Source organism: Catharus ustulatus, chromosome 15 (genome assembly GCF_009819885.2).
Source record: "Catharus ustulatus isolate bCatUst1 chromosome 15, bCatUst1.pri.v2, whole genome shotgun sequence".
NCBI classification, from domain to species: Eukaryota; Metazoa; Chordata; class Aves; order Passeriformes; family Turdidae; genus Catharus; species Catharus ustulatus.
In genome coordinates, this window is record NC_046235.1 from 17,040,564 (window position 1) to 17,067,196 (window position 26,633).

The 26,633-nt window shown below is 44.8% G+C and overlaps 1 protein-coding gene across 1 annotated transcript; it reads right to left on the bottom strand.

The window, feature by feature from the left end:
• Nucleotides 1-304: 304 nt before the first annotated feature.
• Nucleotides 305-26,238, bottom strand: CREBRF (CREB3 regulatory factor). The gene is made up of 9 exons (XM_033073123.1): nt 26,151-26,238; nt 16,851-17,028; nt 15,850-15,975; nt 13,899-14,982; nt 9,657-9,851; nt 7,824-8,013; nt 7,207-7,280; nt 6,710-6,832; nt 305-6,164 (listed from the first exon to the last, which is right to left on the bottom strand). Exons 2-9 carry the CDS (start codon nt 16,857-16,859, stop codon nt 6,049-6,051), a joined length of 1,917 nt encoding a protein of 638 aa, XP_032929014.1. The 5' UTR covers nt 16,860-17,028; nt 26,151-26,238; the 3' UTR covers nt 305-6,048.
• Nucleotides 26,239-26,633: the final 395 nt, after the last annotated feature.

Genomic DNA, 26,633 nt, shown 5'->3' on the forward strand with positions numbered 1-26,633 from the left:
TTGCTTTTCTCACAAATTCCCCTCGGTGCTGTGTCTCCTGCTGCCCTCACACCCTTTGGACAAAGGAGCTGGAGAATTTTCCCCAGGAGCTGCAGGGAGCCAGGTTCTCCAGGCACTAATCCAGGTTCTCCAGATGGTCCCACACTGACCCAGCAGGGCTCAGCACGAGGAAGGAAAAAACAAATATTTCCTTACCTAGCTGTCATCCCTTCCAAAGGAAAGTTCCTGGAAATACCAGGAGACCGGGGATGTAGTTCAAGGCAGCAGATGCCATTCACCATCATTCCACACACACACAGAGCGATTCCAGACAATATTTCCTCCACAATTTTTATTTTAAATTACAAAGGATGTTGCATACATTGATGAATTTGTATCTGAATAGAAGTGCTAGGGATCAAGGGTGACAGAGTAAACAAAGTCAATAGTTTAATTGTGCCTCTTTTCAAAAAAATAAAACTGCACAACTATTAACCAACATTTAACATTGCAACTCTTAACAGATCATGCTTTGAACAAGGTAAATTTATTTTCTAACAGAGACAAGACTTTCAGTAAGTTTTTCTGAGCTCCAGTTGGAAGTTGATTATAGAATATCAAGGACAGCATTACAATCATGACCCCAAGCATAGGCGGAACAGGATGCCATGTTTTGTTTAAAATGCCTTTTTATTTTTATTTATATATTTTTTTTGCATCTGTATGTGCCATCAGCCTTAAGAATTCACCCAACCACAAATACTGAGCAGTAAGTTTTCCTTGGATATATAATATTTGGGTAAAATAGATGATTCCAATCAGAATGTATGAATATCCATCATTATAAGAGGTTAAAATTAAGTTTTCTGATGAGGTTCTGTTTCCTAATCAGAAGATTTTAGGGTGAAGAAGAAGATAGGGTGGGATGTGCTTTTCCCAATACAAATCCAATCCAGAAGTTTTCCTTACAGTCACTCAAATTTGACTTTAAATATTTAAACTCCAGAAAACCTCTGAACAATGATCTAAAAAGTGAGCTTTATTATTTTATGGGGGAAACAAAAAATTGCCAAGTGGCTTAAAAGAGCTCTGGTTCCACTTTTAGCTCATTAAAAAGACAATAAATGCAGAGTCAGTATTTGCTCCTGTGGAAGTTCATGGATGTCTGAGAGGCTGAGGATTATATTCAGAGTGCAAAGACACCTTCTAGAAGCACTGGAGGGAAAACATGGCATATTGTGAAATGCAAGTTGTAGAAAGACAGAGATTTTAATTTTTTTTTTTTTTTGCTGCAAAGAAGATACAGCTTGAAAGTGCCATCATTGATTAATGACATTGAAGAATCCCAATTGACATTGGGAGATATTCAAGAGTGGTGTTTTCTCAACAGACTAATGCCCTTAATACAGTTACAAGAAGGATCAGTCACTGAGGCAGCGACTGTTTGAAATGTACTTCACACGATCCCTGGGGTAAACAAAATAAACCTCAGCTGTGTGCAAGGCTGTGTCAACAAGCCAAGACCACATCTAGCAGCACTCTCCACTAGGTGATTCCAACTGAAGCCTCCAAAAGAAACTCAAATCATGATTAGATGCACTCTCGAAACTCGGGTCTCAAGGCCAAATACAGATGCTGACATTCACGCTCCAGAACTGGGTTGTGCCTCAGCAGAATTTCAGGAAGACGAGCAAGCACGTTTGAGGAACAGAACTGCATTTGCTATTTCTGCTGGAGGCAGATTGGATACAACCCTTGGAAATTCTCCTGATAAAACCTTTTAGAGCTTTCAAAAAAAAAAAAAACCAACCAAAAAAAAAGCTATGTTTAAATGATTTATGGAAAAGCACATCCAGTCATTATAGTTGTGAATAAGCTGTTTCATTAATGAAGGCAAAGGGTGTCTTAAAAATAAATTTTAAACTGACACTTCTATATTTCCAAAGTGTCTGTTTGCTTTTAGGTTAGTTAAAAGACCCTTCATTCATTTTAGGTTGGTTTTTTGTTTGTTTGCTTTTTTTAAAAAACCCAACTTTTCCCTGGCCCTTTGAATATGGAAAAAAGTTGATCTATAAATTAGGAACTGAACACAGCTGAGCCTGACTCTCACATCAGCTTTACAGCAATGCAACTTTATTAAATCACAATGATTTCAACTGGTATGATAAGAAAATCCAGCCCATCCACACGTAAACACAGCTTTAGCAGTAAGTCTCTCTCATCCCAAAAAACAAAAAGTACTCACCAAGTATCAGTAAATGTGTTCAATAAACCATAAAAGGAAGCGTTAGCAAAAGGGGTTTGGGGTTTAAAAACACCCTTCAGGAGCACCCCCACGTTTTGCAAGGCCATTCAGAAACGGGTCTTCCATAGAAATACAAAAGGAGTACTGAGAGAAACTGAAATCAGCCCTAGCCGCGCTCGCTCCAGCACGCCTTCAGCAGCTCTGATTCCATCTCAGAAGCTTGGACGAGTTCAGAGGGAATGAAAAACATTTAGTTCTAGATGTACAAGTAAGGCACAATATAAAGCCACATCATCATCTGTCATGAAGGGAGGGGAAGGACGAGGGTCATACATGGTACAGCAGAACAAGCAGCCCATCGATTCCAAGTGTGGCACCTACGTTCAGACTGACGAGATCTCGACAAGAGCAGTTATGACAGCATGCTTTTAATATGGAAACAAATCCTAGAGAATCCAGTGTATCAGAAAAAAGGAAGAGCTTCTGGTTGTATTAAATCAAAAAAATAGATCATTGTTTTTGGATATAGGATTAAAAGTGAATATTCACAATGCCTACACTCAAAAACAAACAAAAAAACCCAAAAAACAACCCAGGACTTTAAGATCCACATACTATGTATGAACACTGAAAATCTTTAGAAAATGGTCTTCTCTAAAGATCACCCCAAAACGCATGCCACAATTGCCAAAGAACAGAACATGTACATTTGTTGGTTTTTATACCCTTATAAGATTTCTGTTTGTGATAAGTATACACTAAATGTATATATTTTAATGACACTAGAGGAAGCAGATTGTTACTGGCATTAAAGTACAACCATTTCTAGACGGTTTAAATGCCACAGAGTCCCCTGGTTAAAATGTAAAGCTGCACAGCTTGCCTATGTCACCTTTATGATAAAGTTAAACCAGCAAAAGGTCTTCTCTTTACTCTACATTTTACTGCCAGGTTTTATTTATCTCAAGTATCGCTGCAGCATTCTGACCAGCCCAGAGTTAGCAGCAAGTGGCAGGAATCATATAAAACGCAGTTTCTGTTTTTTTTTTTTTTCTTTTTCCTCTCTTTTTTTTTTTTTTTAAACAAAGTGCTTTTCTCTAAGATATACATACATATAAATAGTTACAAAATAAAGTGTCAACATTAAAAAGCTCAACTATTTCAAAGCTTTAACTTAAAATAATACATAGGAAACACTGAAATGCGAGGGTATGGAACTCACTAAAGATTCAAAGTCTACTTTGAAATGCGAGACCAAAATCATAGTCTGGTTTTCAGACAAAAATAAAAAGCTATAAAGTTGTGTGCTGCCCAGGATTCTCAGGCAGTAAAATAAAAAAAGGTGGGGGGGCTTTTAAATACCTTGTCAGTTGAAGTTTTTACCTGATTTCAAACTGCTCTCTCTCAATGTGCCTGCAGGGTTTGGAGCACAGGGACAAGCTCTGTGTGCCAGCCCTGCCTGGGCACAGCCTGCACCTCACATTCTCTCTCAGGGTTTTTGGGGTCCAGGGCAGCTCCACAAGAACAAGAGGAATACACCAGACCCACCGTGGAAAGCAGCAGCCAATTCTCACCTCACCCAAAAAACACAACAACACCACAAAGCCTCACAGGAAAACACCCACATTCCACTTTGATTTTGCAAGCTTTAAGTGGATTTACAAAGTTTTGCCTAAATTGCCCTGGGTATTTGTTCAGTCTCCTGTAGGAAAGACTTTCTGTACAGCTCAGTAGTGGTATTTTGGCCTCCTCCTCCCTTTTGAGTCTTCCAAAATATTTAGGTACAAAGGAAGCTGTGAGTGTGGCAGGGCCACCACCTTCACGGGCCACTCTTCCTGCACTGTTACCAATTCAGGTTTTTTTCTCTTATAGTACAAGCTTGGATATAAAAATAATCTACTTTATAAACAAAAAGGAATCACAGTACAAACAAACTCAGACAAACTAGAAACAAAGTGGAGAAATTCCCCAAAGGGAGTGGGGAGAAAGCCTTCATGGACTTTTGCATTTTTCTTTTTCAGCAGCTACATTTGAAAATATTTGGTATTTCTATTTTCAGTAAACAGTGTTTTGTCTTCTTTAAATAGGGAGAGAAAGAACAGGGAGGAAAAGGAGGGGGGTCCATGAAACCAGAGAATGATCTTGCCTTGAGATAAAGGACTTTCTCATCAAAGGCTAAAGCTTTTAATCTGTACGTTAACACTGACTACAAAGCCAACTCTTATTAGCAGAAGAGCAAATAAGAACTTTGTGTTAATATTCTTCAATCATAGAAACTACTGAATTAACAAGAATAAGTCACATATAAGTCTGAAGAAGCTAGTTTCGAAATACCTGTACAAAAATATAAAAGTCTATAAATTTGTTTTGTTTTGTTTGAAGCCTGTGTTGATCCTTGGAAACATCACATGCATAATAATAATAATACATCAACTGGAAAAGTGGCAACTAAGGAATTAGATATTTGTAGCTCTTTTTTTTTTCCTCTTTACATATATACACGTTACAATAAAAATAATTTTATTTTGGTTGTTTGGTGGAAGTATACTACAACAAGCTAAATACTTTTTTTCTTTTTTTAAATTCTCAAAGTCGAAAACTATTTTACCAATAGCTTACTAAAATCCAAATATATTAAAATCTCCTACAGTAAGTGCAGAGAAAAAAGATTTAAAGACTCCAAGACGGCCACCAACTTATCTACCATGGAAGCGAACTACAAGAACAGCAAAATAATATTGTTATGTATGAATGCTCCTTCTGTAGATAATTGGACCCAAACAAAAAAATTCACAGTTCAGTAAGATCCCTAACCCTGACCTTTAATTTTTTTTCTTTTTTTCTTTTGTTTTTACATTCAGTACAGTATCATATAAGCTGTGCAAAACTTTACTTAGACTGGCAGTTCGCCATATCAGTTGCATTTGTCTTTGGTACAAAAATAAACAATCGCATTAATGTGCAAGTATTTGTTTTCTTCCGGCCAAAGTACCGAAATTGAGTTTTCTAGAGCCATCTTTTATACAATACATAGACTCTGTGGCATATATCTACATTTTCAACATATTCCTATATACATTCAAAAATTTTTAAGAGCTGGAACAAATACATTAAAACCTAAAATCTCACCATCTATACAGCTCGGTTTTGCCCCTCGGGGTTTTCTTCATACAAAACTTTACCAGCTTATACTGATAGCTCTCCCCACAAAATACAAGGCACAAAGAATATACTTTTTTTTTCTCTTGCTTGCACAGACATTTAAATACTCTATTAAGCTCAGAAAATTAAAGTTTTATATGGCACACTAGCTCTAATGCCGTGTGTGCTATGTACAAGTTAATGGTTGCAAAGAAAGCTTACTGGATTTTTTTTTTTAAGAACAAGAAAAGAAAATCCAATTATTGAAAAATAAAAGAGAACAAAAAACTCCCTACATTGACAGCTTCACCAAAAAAATGCTTCCTCTTACTTCACTTGGACCATAAACCTGTCACAATGTCTGGCAAATGCTAACAATTTCCACTAGCAAACCCAAGTTTTTGCTTCTAAAACAAAAGTGATATATTCTGGTCCTAGATCATTTGAAAGAGAACTCTCATTTCTGCCCTTGAGCTTAAAGCAGCTTTGAAACGATCTGGTTTATGGTCCAAAAATGCTCTGCAGCATTTTTCTACCACGCTGTGATTTTTCTACACTGTTACTTGAAAGCAATGGAACCTACAGGTGAGTGGTGACAGGACGCTGAGCTGACATGCAGAGCAGAATCGCCATGTACAACGAGCACGGGCGGAACTTGGCCCAGGAGCAGCTGCAGTCCTGCCCTAAACCTTGGCTGTGGGTATCCTCAGCCCCACCAGGCCGCCCGTGGGGTCTCCCTCTGCTGTCTTCTCCAGCACCTGGTTCACAAACTCTGATGTCTGTCCAGCTACAGGGAGTCCTGAAAGGGAGGGGAGAGAAGCTGCTCTCAGTCACTGCTCACGGCACATTCCTGTGCTGACACAGCTGCGAGCAGGGAAGGGTGCATTCTTTATTTCAGGAATGGTTTGTAATTGAATGTGGTGAGGTCAGAGGGATGGAGAAGCTCTGCTGGGAGAGCTGGGATTGTTCAGCCTGGGGTGACCTCACTTTGTCCTTCCAGTGCCTGAGTGACACAACAAGATGGAGAGAGAATTTTTACAAGGCCTGGAGTGACAGGACAAGGGGGAATGGTTTCCCAGTGCCAGAGGGCAGGGTTAGGTGGGAAATTGGGAAGGAATTGTTCTTTGTGAGGGTGGGGAGACCCTGGCACATGTGCCAAGAGAAGCTGTGGCTGTCCCTGGATCCCTGGATGTGCCCAGGGCCAGGCTGGACTGAGCTGGAGCACCCTGGGACAGGGGAAGTGTCCCTGGTGGAATGGGATGAGCTTTGGGGTTCCTTCCAACTCAGGGCATTTCTGAATCTGTATCTTCATCTCCAGGTAAATACACAAAGTTCATTGCTTACCAAGAGTGTCTTTAATAAGTATGTTCAACTTTTGTTCCATGTTGATTCCTCTGTCGTCCTTAGGTACCTGCACCCGATTAACTATTTCTTGTTTAATGGAGTTGATGACAAAGAGTAAATTATCTGCAAAGAAGAAAAAAAAGATTAGCTTTACATCACATTCCCCTGGAAGGGATCCACAGTTACCCACACACAGCTGTGTCAAAGGTGTCACATCACACTTAATGTAAAATTAAATGTAACAACAGTTTACATCAAGTATTACCAATATTTTCAATAATATTTACAGCACACGCAAACATTTACATAATTGACACCTTGCAAAATAGCTCAACATTGCAGGTAACCCAATTTCCAGTCACTTTATTGAATGGGCTGGTTTTGTACCAACACAATTGCTGGGTTTGTACCAACTCTGTGACCCAGGTTACATCACAGTGCAAAACACAGACTTGCCCAAACAAATGAAAAATTAGGATGTGAAGAGTTGTATTTACCATATTCCGTGTTGAGACCCCAGAGTTTTACTTTATTGGCTTCATACTGGGCTTTCTTTTTTAGTCTACAAGCCCTGTGGCAAGAAGAGGGGAACAATTAGAACACTGCCAGAAATTCCAGAGCAGTAAGAGCCACAAACTCATCACCAACCCTCCCAGAGCTGTGATGCACAAACTCATCCATCCTCACTCACCTTCACTGCAAACACTCTGCTGCCTGCATTTGCTCTCATTTGACACTTGTGGAATCTAGCAACCAATTCCAGTGGAAACTCATCCTCAACTAGGGGACAAACCACAGCTCCCAAGGTGCCAGCTGCTCTGCTTTTTGATGAACTGGTAGTTCCCATTTCATAAACTGGTAATTCCCATTTCATAAACTGGTAACTGCCATTTGATAAACTGGTAGTTCCCATTTAGTAATCTGGTAATTCCCATTTGACAAACTGGTAATTCCCATTTGATAAACTGGCAATTCCCATTTGAAAAACTGAAACTCCCATTGCAGGAGCTGCCACATGAAGCAGAATTTCTTCAGGCAAAAATTATTTAGGTCTTTATCATTCACTTGTAACAATCCACATTTTCTCATCCCTGCAGCTTCACCCAGTCCATACCTGGAAGCCAATTTGTTCTTTTCTTTCCTTGACCTGGGTCTGGCAGTTAAGGGAAGTTCACTGACAGGTGTCAGGTCACTGATCACCTTATTCAGCTTCCTCAGCTCATTACCAATCTGGAGGAGTTTTCTGGGGTTGGGAGTCAGATCTTCTACATCAGTCCTCCGTGACTTCTTTGCTGCGTATTTTCCTGTTTTAAATGTGCAGAAAATGGGTAGGGAAGTGACACAATACATACACAAATCTGTGAGAAAACACTCTAAAATTGGCATTTTTTGGGTGCAGTTGAAGTCCTTTGTTCATTGCAGGAGAATGGGCCGGAATCAGGTGATCCCCGTGGCCTCTCACAATAGAAAGAGCATTTCCAGACAAAGAGCTCTGTACAATTCATATTCTATCCAGATCAGATAAGAGCAAACACTGCTGGCCAGGCCACTGGATGTGACAGAGAGCATACACACAACTCTGCTGAAAAATGTATGTCACAAGTTCAAACCCTGTTGTTTTGCTCCATCTGTAAACTTGTTAACTCCTGTTCAGCCAAAATATCCTCCTGCACACTGCAGTGGATTAAAGTCCTAAATAATTTTATTGCTAAAGTTCTGTACTAAGAAAGGGTGCTGAAATGATGTTCAGTGATGCTGAGATGAAATAATCCACACAAAGGCCAGTTAACCCCTTTTATTATGTGTATTTGAAGCCCTTTAATGCCTGGTTTTGCACTTGACTCAAAGGTCAAGTGTCCAAGTATCTGGTGGGATGGAGTCCTCAAGGCATGTTTGGTTATTTAATAACAAGTATAAAACAATGGAATCACAGAATGGTTTGGGTTGGAAGGGACCTTAAACTCATTTTTTTCTCCCCCTTGCCATGGGCAAGGACACCTTCCACTAGACCAGGCTGCTCAGAGCTCCATCCTGAGAAAGAGCAGTGATAGGACTTTAGGTACTGATATTTCACTGCAGGATAAAGAAGCTTTTAAAAACTAAGGAGATTTAAAGAAAAAAAAAAGCTTTCTTCCCTGAATAAATCTACAGGTAACAGCAACAACAACAACAGAATCTTTTGATTTAAGAGAAGGCCAACTGCCATGTTAAAAGCAGTAATTTTCAGCTCTAAGGGAACATTAACCTTACAACCAGGGAAGTTGGTTTAATTTGCTCCTTCAAAGCCAAAATCAAATGGAGGAGCCTAAAAGAGGTCCTGTGACAAGAAAACAAAAATACCCCTCAGAGTGGTTTGTTTTGGGTGATGTTAATCTTGTTTGTGGTACAGTAATTGCTCACTGGGAATAAATCACAGTTATTAGAGCAACTGGTTTAAGTTTCTAAGAGGACATCTTAAGGAAATAGTTGATTCCCAGAGGAGTAACTGCTTCACTGTGTGCATTCACAGGGGGAAAACAAGGAGGGAGGAGCAGAGACACAGTTGTGCCTTAGTGCTTGTCCTCCACAGCTCCCTGAAGTTGGCAGCCCAGAGCCCTCCCAGCCTCCTGCTAACACAGGCAGCACTGACAGGAGCAGCAAAGCCCAGTCCAGCCACCCATCCAATATTTACAATATCACACTGAGAGAGCTTTGAACTCTCAGGGTTTCCTCTGAGAGCCCTTGGAAGTCACAATTCTCAATTCATCCACACTCCTCTGCAAGAAACCACACTGAAAGTCCCTACTGTGTGCTCACTGTGCCTCCCTGGGCACTGCAGAGCCTGCTAACTGACTTGGAGCACTTGAATTTTCATGGCCAAAACCTGTCAGCACTTGCAAGGAGGGGAATTTGGCTGCTGAAGGCGTCACAAGGAGGAGACATTTGTGACAGGATGAGGATTTCTTACCGTGGTGGAGCCCATTTTTCTGGTACATGTTGCTGGGCAGGGTGTCCCGGCTCCACTCGGATGGCCTCAGCATCCTCTCCTGCTGGGACGGCGTCAGCTGCTCGCTGTACTCCCAGAAATATCTTCTCTTGCCTCTTTTCCGAGAGGATATTGCAGTCATTTCTTTTAAATCCTCCACAGAATCGTTCTCATACCCTGAAATGGATGCAGGGGTTTATTTACATGCTGGTGACAGAGTTGGTTGTAGCCCTTTAGCAGCAGATTGAGGAGTGAAGTCAAGAGCAAAACCACAGACAGATCTGGTTTGCATTAAATAACAGACTTGGCTTCCAGCATCAACTGCTCCTGGGTACTTGCCTTAAATCCAGGATAGACACTGAGCCACTGATGGGGCTTCATTAGTTGAAAAAACCCAAATTATTTATGCACCTAAAGTCCATTTGTGTTCTCTGGCCCCCTAAGCTGTGGTGCCCCACAATCCCTGCAGATGTTGGACCATGTTCTCCCATCCTGACAATTCTCCCCATGAACTGGCAGGAACACAATCCTAACTCACCTCCACATTTGACAAAAGCATGGAAAGAGAAGAAGATAACAAAGATGGACTAGCAAAAGACAATAAAGGAAAGATGATTCAATTATAGAACACTCTGAGTCCCACAGGATGGAGCCCAACTCCTGCTGCTCCTTGAGTCCAAAACCTGCAGGGAATAAATCCTGGCACTGATTCCTCCCAGGCTGGAGGAGGGGGCTCTGTGATCAGGACAGTGACAAAGGACCAGCTAAGCTGAGGGGATCTGGACCCACTGCTCAACCTCCTGCTCCTCTTTAGTGGATGAGGAGAAAGGATGCTCAGTAAAGCTGTACAATATTTTAGAGGTGAATTATAATGCACTTGATACCATGAACTGCTCATGAAGGACCTAGAAATTGTAATGCCACTGTCCACATCACAGAAATATTTAACCATAACTATGTAAACACAAACCACAGGTTTTCAAACCCCAGATATACTTCAGAAAATAAAGATAAGCTATACTAAGGTTGAAATAACAATCTCAAACCACTGCATGGCCTTTTGTGCTAAATTGCTAAATAACAGTTTACATTTACTTAAAAAAGGAGCATTTCCAAACATCACATATTCTGCTGGAGCAAAAGGAAAAGCTACTAGGCATGGAGTGCAGGCTTAGCAAGTCTTGAGCCCTGATGCTTCAGCTCTGCTTCATCTTCCACCAGCACAAAGAACACTTTCTCCTTTTTAAAACAGTCCATTCAATTAGTCTGTTTGCACTTGAAAAACCAGTTGAAAGAGGAAAAACAAACTTTCTTGCTTTGGTCTCACACCACAACCCAATAGGAATAGAAGTCAGGTATGCAGAAGGATGAAATCCATCCTGAAGTTCTGTTTCTCATAATTTCATCAACTCATTTGCTTGGATTCTCTGGTTTATTGGAAAGGCAGGATTTTAAAGGCAAACCAAACAATGGAACATGCTTTATAAAACATTTGTGTTGTATAACCAAAATTACTGATAATTTACATTAAATACAGTTTCAAAAACCAAAAATATTTGTAACTGTAGCTCCATTTTACTCAAATGCTGTTTGACATAAGTATCAAAACAAATTCAGAAAGCCCACTGACTTTCCACCTAAAAAAAAAAAAGCTATGTAACTCATGATACGGAAATATAGAAATAGAGCCCATCTTCATGATAACACAGAATTAATCCAAGCAATGAAAACAAATCTCTGTAAGAGCTGAAGTGTACAAATGTACAACAAGGTTAAAATCAGGACTTCCTGTTTGCTTATTCAAACTGTAATTAAGTTAGCAACTTCAATTACATTGACTTAATGCATCCTGCCTTGCAAGCCCAGCACTGACCTGCTGCCATTATAAAGTTACATAAAACCCCAGAGCAGTGTCCCAACCTAACACACAAACTTCTTCAGCTGCTCTGCACTGGATTTATTCCTCCTCTTGGCAAAGATCACACAGCAAGGCAGGCTTCTAAGGAATCTGAAAGGGTTCTTGTGTTTAACTCCAGCCCTTCACAAACCTCTCCTGAAACAGATTCTTCACATCCCTGCTGTGGTTTCAGGTTTAAATCCACCAGGGTGAAATGAAGCAGAACAGAGAACAGTGTGCACGTGATTTCTGCATCTCACCAGGTGAAACCCAAAAATAGCCCCATGAAACAAAGCCAGAGAGCTCCTCTCCTCTTCTTCACCCTTCTGGCAAATCATTCCCAGAGGTTTCTCCCAGCTGATGGTCCAGGTGCTCACACTGCTCTAATGCAGAGATTAAAACAATCTCTGTGTCTCTAGGAGCACTTTTTCACTCATTTCTTCTCCAGTGCTACTGACAAATGAATAAACTGCTGCATTTCTCATTTCTGGAATCTCCTGACTAGTTGGTGGTAGGAGCAGTCATTTAAAAGTCTTTCTACTAAATGAGATAGGAAAATTATACTCAGTAATAACAAAACCACCTCGTTTAAATGCTAAAAAAGACCTGGGCTGGTAATTCCCATAATAAACTACTTTTCTTACAATTGCAAAATTACTAAATCTGTGTCATGGTGATAATAAAAACACTGTTGTCCAAACTTGCCAGAGAGCCAGTCACATTTTCAGCTATTTCTCCTTCACTCTATCTAAATATTTCCTCAGATAACACTTGAAGAAAGCATTTCATTCATTCTAAAAGCATATGTGAAGAACAACCAAAAGCAAATTATCTATAAAAATCCATCAGAGGGCCAGCAATAACTCACAGGTTTTTGTTCTTTCAGTAAATTACATCCTCACTCAAAATACCAACTGATTTTGCTTTCAGGGCTGTGGAAGGTTAAACTTTCCTGTGCTGTGCCTATTTTTAGCTACTTTACCCATAGTATTTACCTTTAAAGGTAAAAAGCAACACTAAGTACAAGAGTGACATAATTAGAATACCTGGAGATGTTATTTTCTAAAATAGACACAATGTATGATAAAATTTTGAATATCACCACATTTGAGGTGAATGGGTTCAGGCTTCATTCATGGAAGGCTTTGGCAAGCTTGGATAAGCTCAGATCCTCAGCTAATGCTGCAGAATGTGGATTGTTGGTCAGTAAAATAGTTAATTAAGTTAATTAATTCCACCCACAGCATTTAACACAACCTCTCTTTTTTGTGGATCTCAGGATCCCAGTGCTGCACACCCCCCATGGGCTGCAGAGCTGGAACAGAAAGCAGAGGGAGTTCACTCCAGAAGGGAGGAAAAGGCTTGAAAATGTTAATAAAAATGTGTTGTGTGCATGTGAAAGCAGCATAAAGGGCAGAATGCTTAACGAGTTTAATGCCAACGCAGGAAATCTAATTAGAAAATAATTTCATCTGAGAGTTCATTATGACAAACACTGACAAGCTTTAGGGAAGCTGCTGTTCTCAACAAGGAAAAATTACAGCTGCTTTATCCCCCTCCAAGTTGCATATTGCCAAATGTCTGAATACTTGAATTCTTATACTCCACTACAGGGCATTTATGAGATGTGAATATTGTAATACTTGCTGAAATGAAATTAATACTTGGTTACAATCTGCTTCCCCTGCAGATTTTATTTTTCTACAAGGTTACTGTTTTGTTACCTTCTAGGTGAAGGTTAGTTCTTATTCCTGCTGTTAGAACTCCATTTCCACAGGCAGGAGAGAGGAATTCAGTATCCTCCAAAGCTCCACTAAGTGCTACTGCTGAAAACAACCAAGAAATGATTCTATTCATTTCAGTCATTCTTTGGATTCTGAGGAAAAACTCCACCTGAAAGTAGGACTTAAGTAATTATGAAATGATTTCACTCAGGATGTGATTTCATCCTGACAGATCCAACTCTGGATAAATTCACAGCTACAAAGAAGTGCTAGAAAACTCTGCACATCCTACCAGAGAGCTACAAAAAAAAAAGGTCACATTTGCAGGCAGCTGCTTTAACCTCAGGCTACAGCTGGGCTTCCTGTATTCTCTATTATTATTTTTGTTGCACGACCACAGTTTTTCATGAAATAGGGCAACAGAGACTTTGCATACTTTGAATAAATTGCATTTTGCAAAGCACTTAGAAAATGTGGGAGGAGAGTTCACAGCTTAACATCAGTGCTGCTCATCTGTAACTACCAGGAGTAGCAAAGCTTTCCTTCCCACTCAGAGGACAAATCCATGAACCTCCACATCAGCAAACCCCAGCATGCTGGTACCTGGCTCTGAGAAGGTGTCGCTGATGTCGTCGTCCTTGTCGTCCTCGTAATCCTCTTCCTCATCATCGTTCTCAGACAGCTCGTGCTCACTGCCAAACCCTTCATCGTGGTCCTCATCTTCAATATCATCCTCATCCTCCTCCTCCTCCTCAGGGTCTGCCTTGGCTGACTGCTCACCCAAAGTGTCTGTTACAAAGAGAGAATAATTGTGCTCTTCTTTCTTCTGCGAGGAGTCCGACACGGACGTGCTGGCTGCGAGGCTGCTCTCCCCCACGGCCAGCCCTGGGCTCTCCTGGGGAGGGCTGAGCAGCAGCTCTTGAGTCTCTTTAAAAGGCAACCCAGGAGTTGTACTGTGCCCATGGTGGGGCTCGAGTCCTTTTCTCTCCTGTCTCTTTGCTACAGCCCCACAGTAGCAGGTGTTCTCCTTGGCCGCGTCGGCGTGCGCCTGGCTCAGCACCGGCCTGCTCTGCGGCAAGGGGTTGATCTTTACTTTTGCCTTTTTAACATAGTCTTTACATTCCACGTGAATGTTCACCTTTTCAGTGCTGTACACGTTGCTCTTGGCCATGATCTGGGTGCTGGAAGCAGGCTGGCTGCCAGGCTTGCTGGCCTTCTGGGCACAGTCCGACAGCGCGGCCTCGGCCTGAACGTTCTTGGAGGAGCAGAGCGGCGCCGCGGCTCGGCTCGCCAGCTTCTTGCCAGGTAACAAAGGATTTAAAGGGTTCTGTTTTACACTAAAGAGCAAATCAGGGTAATAGAGGGAGTCTGAGACAGGCTGGGAGTCCTCACTGTTCAGCTGAGCCAGTGTGGGTGTTTTGCTTATCACCTCTTCATCCTGGTATGGGCTGGAAAAGTCATCCAGGCCCAGGTAATCCACCTCTTTTGTCCCCCAGATGTCACAGCTGGTTAATTTAGTGTACTTAGTTAGGTCTTCACAGTAGGTATCCCACTGCTCCCACTTGGAGGTGAAAGCAGCTTCTTTGTCCAGGATGTCTGTAAAAGACTCCAGGTTCTCAAGGTCTTTGCAGTCCTCCATGAAAAGCAAGTTGTCCCTGGAGCTTTGCTGATAGTCCATTTCTCTGTCCTGTGCACAAGAAGTTAAAAGTTAATATAAAAAAAGTATCCATCATCCCTTTCCTCTACTTAATCTGGTAAGGAGAGCTCAATTCCAGTGAAGTATGAAAGAGTGGTGACATAGGAAGAGACCTCAACTTTCAACTAAAAGCTTCTTTTGAAGGTCACAATGAAGTTCAGCTCCTGTGCTTCATCAACAGATCTTCCTGAAGACACTGCTCTTCCTGTAACACTGTATTTTCCTGCTATTGCAAATCCATCTGCTCATCAGGAACTAAACCAGTGGCAATATCTATGTATTTAAAATATGAAAGACATCACAGACATCTCTATAATCTAGGTCAATCTTTCCTGTGTGCTTAACAGAATATGCTTGAGTTTACCAGTTCCTGGAAAACCTCATTCTAACACAACCAATTAATGACCAGGAGTGACCTTTCTCCTTTGATGCAGGGAGAAAATGAAAAAGGCAATGCCCATGTAAGTAGCTTGTGAGTCAAATTTTTATTTTCCTTCCCCTGCATTCACAGCTTGGGTGAAGCAGAGCATAGCAGGGGGAAATTGTTCCCTGGGAGGGTGGTGATGCCCTGGTGGCTGCCCCAAATCCCTGGAAGTGTCCAAGGGCAGGTTGAGCAGGGCTTGGAGCACCCTGGGCTAGTGGAAGGTTAGGACAGGATTTGAGCCTGTCCCAATGGCCAGTTTGAAAAAATGTCTGCTGAGGAAACATCACATTTGCTGGACAAGCAGTCCAGCTCTTCCCTAATCAGCAGCCAGAATAATGAATAATCTTCCTTATTCTTGAACCAACACCCCTTTATTCCTACAGGAAGTGGTGTCAGTCAAGGAGATGGAATTCTGGGCACACACAGTGACCTACCAGTTCATACATGAAGTCTGGATCCGAGCTGCTCGTCAGGACATCCGTGCTCATCAGAGTCTGCTCTGAAAACAGGTGGCTCCGAAAGGCATCCCCAAAAGGAGGGTCCATTCCACTCACACTGGGCTACAACACAAGGCACAGACATTTCAAACATGAGGTAAAAAGGCACATTTTCATCTGCAATAAACAGAAGGAGGATCACCGTTTGCTCCTAGTCTCCACAGATAAGCACATCGTTCCCCAGAGCCTGAGAATGCTTCCAGAGCAGCTGACATCATGCAGGAACAATCAAAGGACATTTTTATCCACCACAGAGCTGCAAGAGCATTCACTGCTCCTTCATTCTTCCCTGTTGGTTTGAAAGTCTTATGTTTGCCAAGTTTTGGGATATGTTGGCATTTGTAGAGGATGAGGGCCAGTCCTGGCGAGACCTGGGAGTCCCTTAATAGAAATAATTTTGTACTACAGCAGTGTTGACTGTGTTTAGAGCCATCAGAGCTCATAAAACTTCCATAAGAAATTGTAAGGAAAGCAAAATTTATGACAACTGAATCCAGATTGTTACCTCTCTCTCAAGAACGACGTGAAATTTGGCAAAAAAAAAGCATTATGCAGGATGACTGGGCATGCAGGGAATGGGCAGCAAGGCCTTCTGCTACATTTCATTCCAGACCTCAATTTCTCTTCTAGACACTCTCACCCTGAGGGTTGGGAAGGGAGAAACACTGTGCTGCTGAAAGTCATTGAGTGTGCTGAGTGTGAATCACTGCAGTAATAAAAGGCTGTTCTGCTCTCCAGGCACCCTCCCTCACCAAGAGAACGTGGCTGAAGCTTGAACAAACACAGGAGCAAGAGCAGCACCACAGCTTCCACCACAGACACTACAAAATAGACATCCTTTAATTTCTTACACATCCTCCTTCCCAGTGCTGGTCAAATTTGTTCTTAAACAGAAGCAAAATTATTTACAGAAGCTAATAAAATCCTAGCAGACTTACCTGAGGCATTTCCAAGCCCAGATTCCCCAAATCCAATTCCAAACTTCTTGTTTTATTCACTTGTAGATTCCTTTCCAGCTTTACTTCAGTCTCAGGGAGTTTACACTATCCATGCAATGAAATTTTTCCTTAGGATAACTTCAGTTCACCCTGATGGAGCTTTTCTGTTTGTCGACTTCTGTGCAGAATAAACACAGCAAACCCCCAAGGAGGTGAGTAATCCTTCACCAACAAGGTGAATGCTTAAAAAACAGCCAAAGGCAAGAATTTCCCCTGAAAACTGATTTTTCCTCAGGGTGGAATGTATAGAAATTTTCTTCCCCTGCTATCTTTCATTGAATGAAAAGCCACAGATGCTACAGAGTTGCTGCAAAACCATCTTTGGCCAAGTTACATTTTGTTGCCTTTTTTCCTCTCTGCTGAGACCAGCAGCTCTACAGACACACCTGAAGAGAAAACCCTGCCAAACTGGGAACAATAATCAGCACACTGCTGGGTATTCAAGAGAGACACAACCTTTATGACTAATGTAACAGAGCCAATAAACTCTAAAAATGTCTCAGGCTACAGTCTCAGAATACAAATTTCAGGCCAGGCAGAAATGCTGTTTTCAGTGGTATCTCCTCCTTTTCTTCAGGGATGAATCCATCCAGCATCAGATAAGATTCCATCAATCACTCACACAGCAACATCTAGTGGTAGAGGATCACAGAAACCATCCAGCAGCAGAGCAGGAGAGACAGATTTCCCCAGGAGAACAAATTAAAAACTGCTAAATGCACAGCTGTCTAATAAAATATCTTCTCCATTAATTCAAGCAAGGCAGATGTTGAAATTGGACCAATTTATCTACTGATAGTTTTACCAGTTTAGGAGTTTCTATAGATCTGCTCTGCTTCAGATGTTTGTCTAATGACTCTTCTGAGCTTAACCCAGCATTTTGAACAGTGTAAGGAAAATGAGTGAGGACTCAGCATTGCTCCTAAGTCAGGCTTTGGTGCAATCTGCTCAGGCTGTGTTTATTCTCCTTTTTGGAAAAACAAATAGTAAACTCTAAGTGTTCTCCCACAGCTCAGAACCCTCCTCCAGCAGCACATGACAGCATCCCCGTGATCATTCCCACTTTCAGATGCTATCTCAGTTACTTTGTCCTCTTCAGCATATGGACCATCAGACTGTGGTAAAAACAGACACTATGCAAAAAAAGTCTTTACTTATCAAAAGAGCCTGCTTTGCACAGAGCAGCTGAATCTAAGGAACAGTTACAGGTCCAGTTGCACAGCAGTTCTCAGCTGAAGCCTCTCAGCCTTGCCAGAGTGGCCATTCCTCACAGAGCCCCGTGATGAACGAGCCAATTCCTTGTGAGAAAAGCTCCTTTCTGCTCCAGACCCTCCAGGGAAGCCTTTACTTATTGAAAAGCGACATTTAAATGAAGTTTGTGCCCCAGCAAGCCCCATCTCCCTTCAGGAGGCAAAGGGCACACCACAGCAGGACTGGTCCCTCCCAGCAATGCCTGAGTCACTGCTCAGCCTCACCTGAAGGAGAAAGGACCTGTCCTGTAAAACAAACACAGACACAGAGGGACAGGCAAGGCCATGATCTAAATACCCAAACACCTTCTCTCCATGCACATTGCTGCCTTTTTCACCTGCACATCAGATGAATATTTGATACCATCACCAGACTGCATCCACAAGGAGAGTGCCAGAGTTCTCCAGGATACAAAGGGGAAAGAAAGGAAACCTCTGCTGCTTCTTCACTGGTTATTCTTTGTTGTGATTTTTGTTAGAGCATGGGCATCGAGCCCCACAGCCAGCACAGGGGGTGAAACTTCATCTCTACTCACACTGATTGCAGTAACAACCAACCAACACTTCCAGGTGCCAGCTTCTGGATCACTTCCAAATCCTCAGAACAAACATTAAAGACTCAAAATACTTCTGCCATCTGCAAGACTGGAGTGATAAACTTCTTGCACTGTTTAAGAATGCCAGTGCACGTCCTCTCAGGTCAAAGCAGTGTATCAGCTAACAATTATTCTCATAATTCTCTTTATGTTTAATTATTGCCATTTTATAATCTTCATATTTAAAGGTAACTTGAATCTCAGTAGGATCTAGTTGACTATTCCACAATGTAAGATTTTTCTTAGTAGCTCTGTGGAGGGGGAAAACACAGTGAGGCCATGAAAAGAAAAACATTGCCTCAGGGAGCTGCACAATCCAGACATCCTTCATGCTCCCAACAAAGCAGCCCTACTTCCAACTGCTTTCCAAATTTCCCAGAAAGATCAAGGTCATCATTAAAAGCCTCCTGCTGTTTGTACTTAACTACCAGTGTTTCTCCATGAACCACTAAATAAAGATGTATGGCACAAGTCAATGACACATATGGAAGCACAGGTGTAAAATCAGAACTTGCTGAGAAGGAAAGTAATTTGTAGTCTGCAGTTCAAGTCCCATTTTTACAGAATTTATCATTACTGGCACTTTCAGCCCAAGACTGAGTTAGAAAAGAATAGTCCAGCTGTTGTGTTATCTATAATGAATGCAGCTCTGAATGAACTAAAAGAGCTGTGGCAGAGCTCAAGTACAGCAGCACTAAGAATCACTGAAGATAAATATAGCAGGAATTTCTGCTTCAGGACAATTTCCATTAATGCCTCCCATCAGCCCTTCCCAAATGCAGGGACACAGGTGGAATAGAGAGCCTGGAGCAGTGGGCAGGGTGCTGGCTCCTCTGGCAACAGCCTGCAGGGAAATCAGATTAAGGTGATTAAGGAGCCAGGCCCGGAGCTGGTTGTGTGTCTGCAGCTCTGGAATCACATCAGTGTCCTCTGCTCCTGGGAGGAGGCTCCTTCCTTCACTGGGACCTGAGGAAGGGCAGGACACCTGAGGGGAGCCTGAACACACAGGGAGAGGGATTCCCCACAAGGGATGGAGTGACAGGACAGGGGAATGGCTTCAAAGTGACACAGAGCAGGGTTGGGTGGGATATTGGGGAGGAATTGCTCCCTGTGAGGGTGGGGATGCCCTGGCACAGGTGCCCAGAGAAGCTGTGGCTGCCCCTGGATCCCCAGAAGTGCTCCAGGCCAGGTTGGATGGGGCTTGGAGCACCCTGGGATAGTGGAAGGTGTCCCTGACATGGCAGGGGGTTAAAATGAAATAATTTTTAAGCTTCCATCCAGCCTGAACCATTCCATAAATCTGTGGTTTCAGGAACAGCGATGTCCATCCAACATTTAAGAATTTGGGCTATGACAGAGGCATGCCTGCGTACATTGCTTAAAATCCCATCAGACATCAACAAAGAACCAAAGCCTGCTCTTTGGAGCTAACACCTAATTAATCTAATGACAAATCCTAGATAAAAATGATCCCCTGTATTTAATATTTACTTTCTGAAGAGGAACAGTGGTTCCAAGATGCTCAGGAAGACTGAATTTCACACAGGGCAGCAGCAGGTGCATTATTTAGGATTATTGGTCTACCCCAGCCCACAACAGGAGCTAAACTCCAAACATGCAGCATTGAGGACACACAGTGCAGCTCCTGTGCATGTGCTGCCTTTTGGGCCACTAAAACACCCTCCTGCCACAACACAACACCTCCACAGAAGCCCTCAGAAGAGAAAACCCCAAAACTCAGCTTTTAGCTTAGCACCTCTGAAAGTCTCTCGGCCACCTGTGTGAATCATTTGTACCATGGCTGTAAGGAAAGTTGCTATTTCTGGCCCAGTTGAGCTGTGTATTTTGTACCACTGGAAAGGCACATGGAGTGTGGCTGTGCTGTTCTGTTGGCTGCACAGTGCTTATTATCCCAGCAGCTAAATGCCTGCTGTAAGTGCATTACAGGAACAATTACACTTTCATGATGGTGACTGCATCACACAGCACAGCTTGTCAAACTCACAATCTTGATGCAGGTATAGAAAAATAGCTCACAAGAGCCTGCCAGTATTAAACCTAAAAGCTCAGGCTGAAACATTCATGGCCAAGTCTGAATTTCAGAGAAAGCACAAAAACTACGCCATGTGCTTGGAAAGAATCATTATGTACCATGCACTGTCTGCTGTATCTGGACATTTTATGAAATACTGGAGTTAGAGATGCAAGAAGTTCTCCTGCACATCTCTTAAAAACATCTTTTCCTTCCACAGTTGGTGCCAACTTGTTTTCTGTTACAGAACAGCCTCTGCTCAGGGCAGTCTCAAGCTGGGAACGTGCAGACTGCCTGGGGTGGAGTCCATCCCTGGAGGTGTCCAGGGAATGTCTGGACAGGGCACTCCTGGCTCTGCTCTGCTTGAGAAGGTGGGAATCACTCACAGCTTGGACTCAATGGCTTTGGAAGACTTTCCCAACATCAATGAACATGTACATTTCTTATTTTGTTTCTGAAAAATGCTCCCTTTTTTTTTTCTGTCTATATGATTCTTCAGTGACTATCCAGCCCTAAAAAAATTCTTTTACTTTTCTCCCCCACCACAAAGACACTAAGTTTATTAGAACTATTATTATTTCATGGCAGTGAGCAGAGACACTCTTTTTAAATGTCTTCCTGCATTTCCACCCACTGCAGTCTCATTCTTGGACTCACAAAAGCAGCCAAGTCCCTCTATCTTGTTGGTGAAGGATTTCTATTAAAATGCCAGCACAAGCATCTAAGGCATTATGCTCTTTGCTTTTTCTGTCCTGGAGAGAAAACAACACCTGCTTAAAACCCCCAGACCCTGAGTGTGATGGAGCATTGCCACTTAAAAGATCTAAAGATACACAGACTGTTTCACTTCTTCTAAGCCTCTTCCCTTCAGGAGAGGGAAACTCTTACTTCAGTCTCTGTTCCCGTTCCTCTACTGACCATCCCTTCCCCCTCCAGTGTTATTTTTCCAATCCTACTCACCCACAGCAGACAGATTTCAAGACCTGGAAGTGATACCTCTAAAGAGAAGCTCTGCAATCACACACACACCAGTTCAGGCAGCAGAGCCCAGGAGCCCCCAGAACAACAGAGAACTCCCTGACCTCCCCATGCCAACACCAATTCCCAGCTCTGGGGGCGCTCCAGCAAACAGGCAGATCCCAGAAACTGATGGAATCACAGAGTCACAGAATGGTTTGGGCTGGAAAGAAGCTTAAAGATCATCAGGTTCCACTCCCCTGCTATGGGCAGGTACACCTTCCACCAGCCCAGGTGGTTCCAAATTCCATCCAACCTGGCCTTGGACACTGCCAGGGATCCAGGGGCAGCCACAGCTTCCATGTGCCAGGGTCTGCCCACCCTCACAGGGAACAATTCCTTCCCCATATCCCATCTAACCCTACTCTGGCAGTGTGAAGCCATTCTCCCTTGTCCTGTCCTTGTCAATTCTCTCTCCATCTTTCCTGCAGCTCCTTCAGGCACTGAGGCCACAGCTGTGTCACCCCAAAGCTTCTCCTCTGCAGGTGAACAATCCCAGCTCTGCCAGCAGAGCTGCTCCATCCTCTGCTCATCCTGGAGCCTCCTCTGGGCTGGGGCAGCTCTGCAGGTGAGCTCTCACCTGAGGGGGCACAGGGACACAATCCCAACCCCTTTCCTGCTGCCCACTGGGATCAGCCCAGGGCATGGGGGGCTCCTGGGGGCCAAGGCAGGTCCAGCTCTTGGCCACCAGCACCCCCAGATCCTCCTCCCAGGGCTGCTCCATCTGTGCATCCCCAGCCTGTGTTTACATCCCAGCCTGCACTGATCATTATGCAAGAAGCAGAAGCAAAAAAAAAAAAAAAAAAAAGTGATTACTTCTTAATCTAACAAACATTCTGCATCAACACATTTTGTAACAACTATGCTCAGTTTAATATATTCCTACTAGCAGCACTTTTCTGTATGTTCTGGAACAAAGACTGAGATTTTATTCTTATTTTAGTGCTAAGAGTGGGATGTGCAGCATGTTAAACTTATTAGAACTATATTAACAGACTTTAATTAATTTTTAAAAAATGGTTACATTTAAAATATTCATAGCATAAACCTTTATTAAAACAACACTGCAGAGTTAGGAGAGTTGTTTGCACATGAGAATTAGTAGTAAAACTAACATTTACATTTTTTTTTCAGCTGTACATTTCCCCTGAAGCAGAGTGGGGTGAAAGCAAAGGCAAGAAACAAAAAGCAAAACTAAACAACAATTCAGTTTCCAATTTCTAGCAATTTTCTACATCCTGACAGGATGGCTGTTCCTACATTTTTTTCTGGCAGAGTCTTTCAGACTAAGAGAAAAATATTCTGTAGTTTCCAAGAAAAAACAAAAAGCAACACAAGTCTTATGATGAAGGGTACAGTCTGCTCTAGTCTTCATACTGTGAAATTACAATTGTTATACTCTTGTTAGAAACGGGGCATCTGTACCAAATACTTCAAAGTCAGCAGCAAAATTTGAAAAAGGCATCAGTCAAAACCGTCCAAAAAGTAAAAAAAAAAAGTGGCTTAAGAGTTTAAAACCAAAAGGATTAAAAAAAAAAAAAAACAGAGAAATTATTATAGCAAGGTCTAAATCTTAAATCTACAAAACTTTTGGTTTCACTTTCATGCCAATGCCACTTCTTATGAATTGCCAAATCTCCTTATCAAGGTTTGATGTTAAAATATTCAATTAAACTTCCCAAATCACAGAGCACAGACATGCAGCCCATTGACATCTGAACCTGTGGTATCCTTTATTTATCCCACACTATCAGTCTATTAGTGGGACAAACCTTCCCAATTAATTCCTGCTGATGCTCACTTCATTCTCTGCCCTTCACAAGGCAGTTTGCCTCTCTCATTATTTAAAAACCACCTGAGGATGCTCAGGGCGCCTGATGCCTCTGCTGCAGATTGCTCTTCCCAGGGAAAACTCCCATCAAACACAGAATAATTCCTTCTTGGCTCGGGGGAACTGCTGGCTGTGGGCATGTCTGAGGTCTCTGAGCTGCTGTTATTTATGCATTTCAAAAGGAATCTCACCGAGATTACTTTAGCAGGAAAGGTTTCTTGCAGAACTATCATACTCAGAGAAGCTGTGGCTTCCCCTGGGTCCCTGGAAGTGTCCAAGGCCAGGGCTTGGAACAACCTGGGACAGTGGAAATGTCCCTGCCCATGGCAGGGGGTTGAAATTCAATAATCCTTAAGGTCTCTTTCAATATAAACCATTCTGGGATTCTATGATTTATTTTCCATAGAAATTCCGACTTCTCATTTAGGCGGCCAACAACAAAAATCGCCCACATTTCTAAAGCACCTGCATCTGCCCCTCTGTAATTTTTACTATGAAAACACATACAATAATAATTATAATTAATGTTCCCCACAAGGATGCTTGGAAGCGATCTTAGAGACCTTTTAAGCACAATCTTTAAAGCATTTACAAGTGTTTCAAAGGCAATATGAGATTGATTCTGTTCTGCCTGTTACGTGGAGCATCATTTCAACAAGTCACCCCTGGAGTGGCAGCGACAGAAAGATCCCGAGCACCTGAAGTGAGACTCGCCCATTTGAGCCGGCAGAGCTGAGCGCTCCAGCCTGCTGCACGGGCTGAATAAACACTGTGTGTTATACCGAGTGTGTGACACGGAATTATCCCTCAGAAACGCCGTGGGATGGCAGGGACGAGGGGAGGGCACGGCAGCGATGTGCCCTGGGGAATAACGAGCAGGGTGGGAAAATGTAAATGATAAATATTGGGTTTGAGTCCTCGGTGACAAGAGGGGTTTTCATCAAGGTGTTCCCGGCTGGGAACCTGTGTGAGCTTAGAGCAGACACGGAGAGGTGTTCAACAGCCGTGTGGGGACACGCTGAGAGCCTCGGGGAACTCGCGGATGTTTTATAACCCGAATGTGCGGGGCCGGGCCCGGAGCAGGACACGGAACGCGCCCCGTGCTCCCCTCAGCGCGGAGAACCGGACCCCTCGCGTGGGCACCGCCCCGGGCCGGCCCCGACGCTCAGGTGGGACAGCCCCCCTGAGGCAGAGCGCTGCGGAGGGACGGGAACTGAGGACGGCCCCCTCGGCCAGGGCCCCGCACGGTGCCCGGGTCCCCCCTGCGTCCCCCGGCCCGGCCCTGACCCACTAACACACCTCCGGCCAACATGGCCGCCCCGCCGCCCAGCGCAGCCTACCCCAGCCGCCGCCGCCCCGCCCTCCGCGCCCGCTCATTGGCTGGCTGCTCCTCCGCGCGCGCTCCCATTGGCCGGCGCGCCTGCCGCTCACCCGCCCAGCGGCCCTTTCAAGCTAGGGTGAGGCGACATGTAAACAAACCCCCTCCCGCCGCCCCGGCCGCGGCCCCGCGACCCCCGCGCCGCGCCCGCCGCTCCGGGCACCCCCCCGGCCGTCCCCGGCCCCGCCGAGCCGGACACACCGCCCCGGGACCCGTGTCCCGCGGGGGGCGGCCCCCGCCCGGCGACCCCCGCCAGGGCTGCGGGCAGCCGGAGCGCACCCGCGCTGTCCGACAGAAGCTCCTTCCCGGGGCCGCGGCTCGCAGCGAACAGCTGTTCCCCGGCTCTGTCATTATATAAACGCCGCGCCGGAGAGGGGACGGTCCCGTCCCGCCCTGCCCCGCACTCGCAGAGCGGGGATCGCTCTGTGCCACCTCTGCTCGGCAGCTTTCGGAGCGGAGCCGCCCGTCGGGCACCAACACGCCCAGGCACAGAGAGCCCGCACGCCCACGGGTCACCCCCGGCCGTCCCGGGCATTCAAACAGGTCGCAATGGGAGGAGGTGACTACGAGCCCCAAAGGCAGAGCAGTGCAGGAGCTGCCGAGCCCTTCTCTCCCTCCCCGGGCAGCCCCTCCGCCCGCACACCCAGAGCGGCCGGGCTCCCCGGCAGGACGGCGCTTTCCTCTCCCCAGCGCTCGCTGCGAGACTCGCTTTCCTTGTAAAGGCACGGGCCGCTCCTGCCGGGCGGAGGCTGGAGGGGACAACGCCGACAACTCTCGGCTCAGCCCGCGCTCCGTCCCTGCAGCCTGTTCTCCTCGCCGCCACCCCGGCCCCGGGCCCCAGAGCCCCGCTCCGGGACCGGACACCCCCCGAGCTCCGCTGCTCTCCCGCGGCCCCGGCAGCCACACCCCCCCGGCGGGCGAGCGGAGCGGAGCGGAGGAGCCGCTGCCACCATCCCCGTCCCGCTGCCCTCGGCAGCCCAGCACACACCTCCGGCCCGCTCTCCCTCCCTCCCTGCAGCCCCCTGCCCAGCGGCACCGCCTCCTCCCACCGGACCACCCGCGGCCCCCGACCCCCGGCCCTCCCGCTGCCCCGCATCCCCCCGGAGCCCCGCGGCCCCCCCGAGCCCCTGACTCACGGCGCTCAGCGGGGGCCGCAGCCCCGCGCGGCCCGGCCCGGCCCCTCCATGCGGCCCCGGGTTTGTTTGTTTATGTCCCTTCCTGACGGGTTCCCGGAAATCGCGTGACTCGGCCCTCACGTGGCCCGAGGGGGCGGGCGCGCGCGCGGGGCGGGGGGAAGGGGGCCGCGCCAGCCAATGGCGGGGAGCTCTCAGTGTCACGTGACGGCGGAGCGGCGCGCGGGGGGTATTTAAGGCGGGGACGCGGGTGCCCGCGGGCAGAGCGCGCCGGGGCGGCGGCAGTGGCCGAATCTCTGATTTCCCGGTCCTGCTGCTGTACGGCCCCGTTCATGCACTTACCCCCTTCATCCGACCATCTTCTACCTGCAGATCTGTATTTTTCCTACTGCACAACCACCTTTCATAGTGATAGTTGGCTAGCCTGGACTGCTTTAGATACAACTGGAGAAATTATTGCTAATGAACATAATAAAAAATAAACCC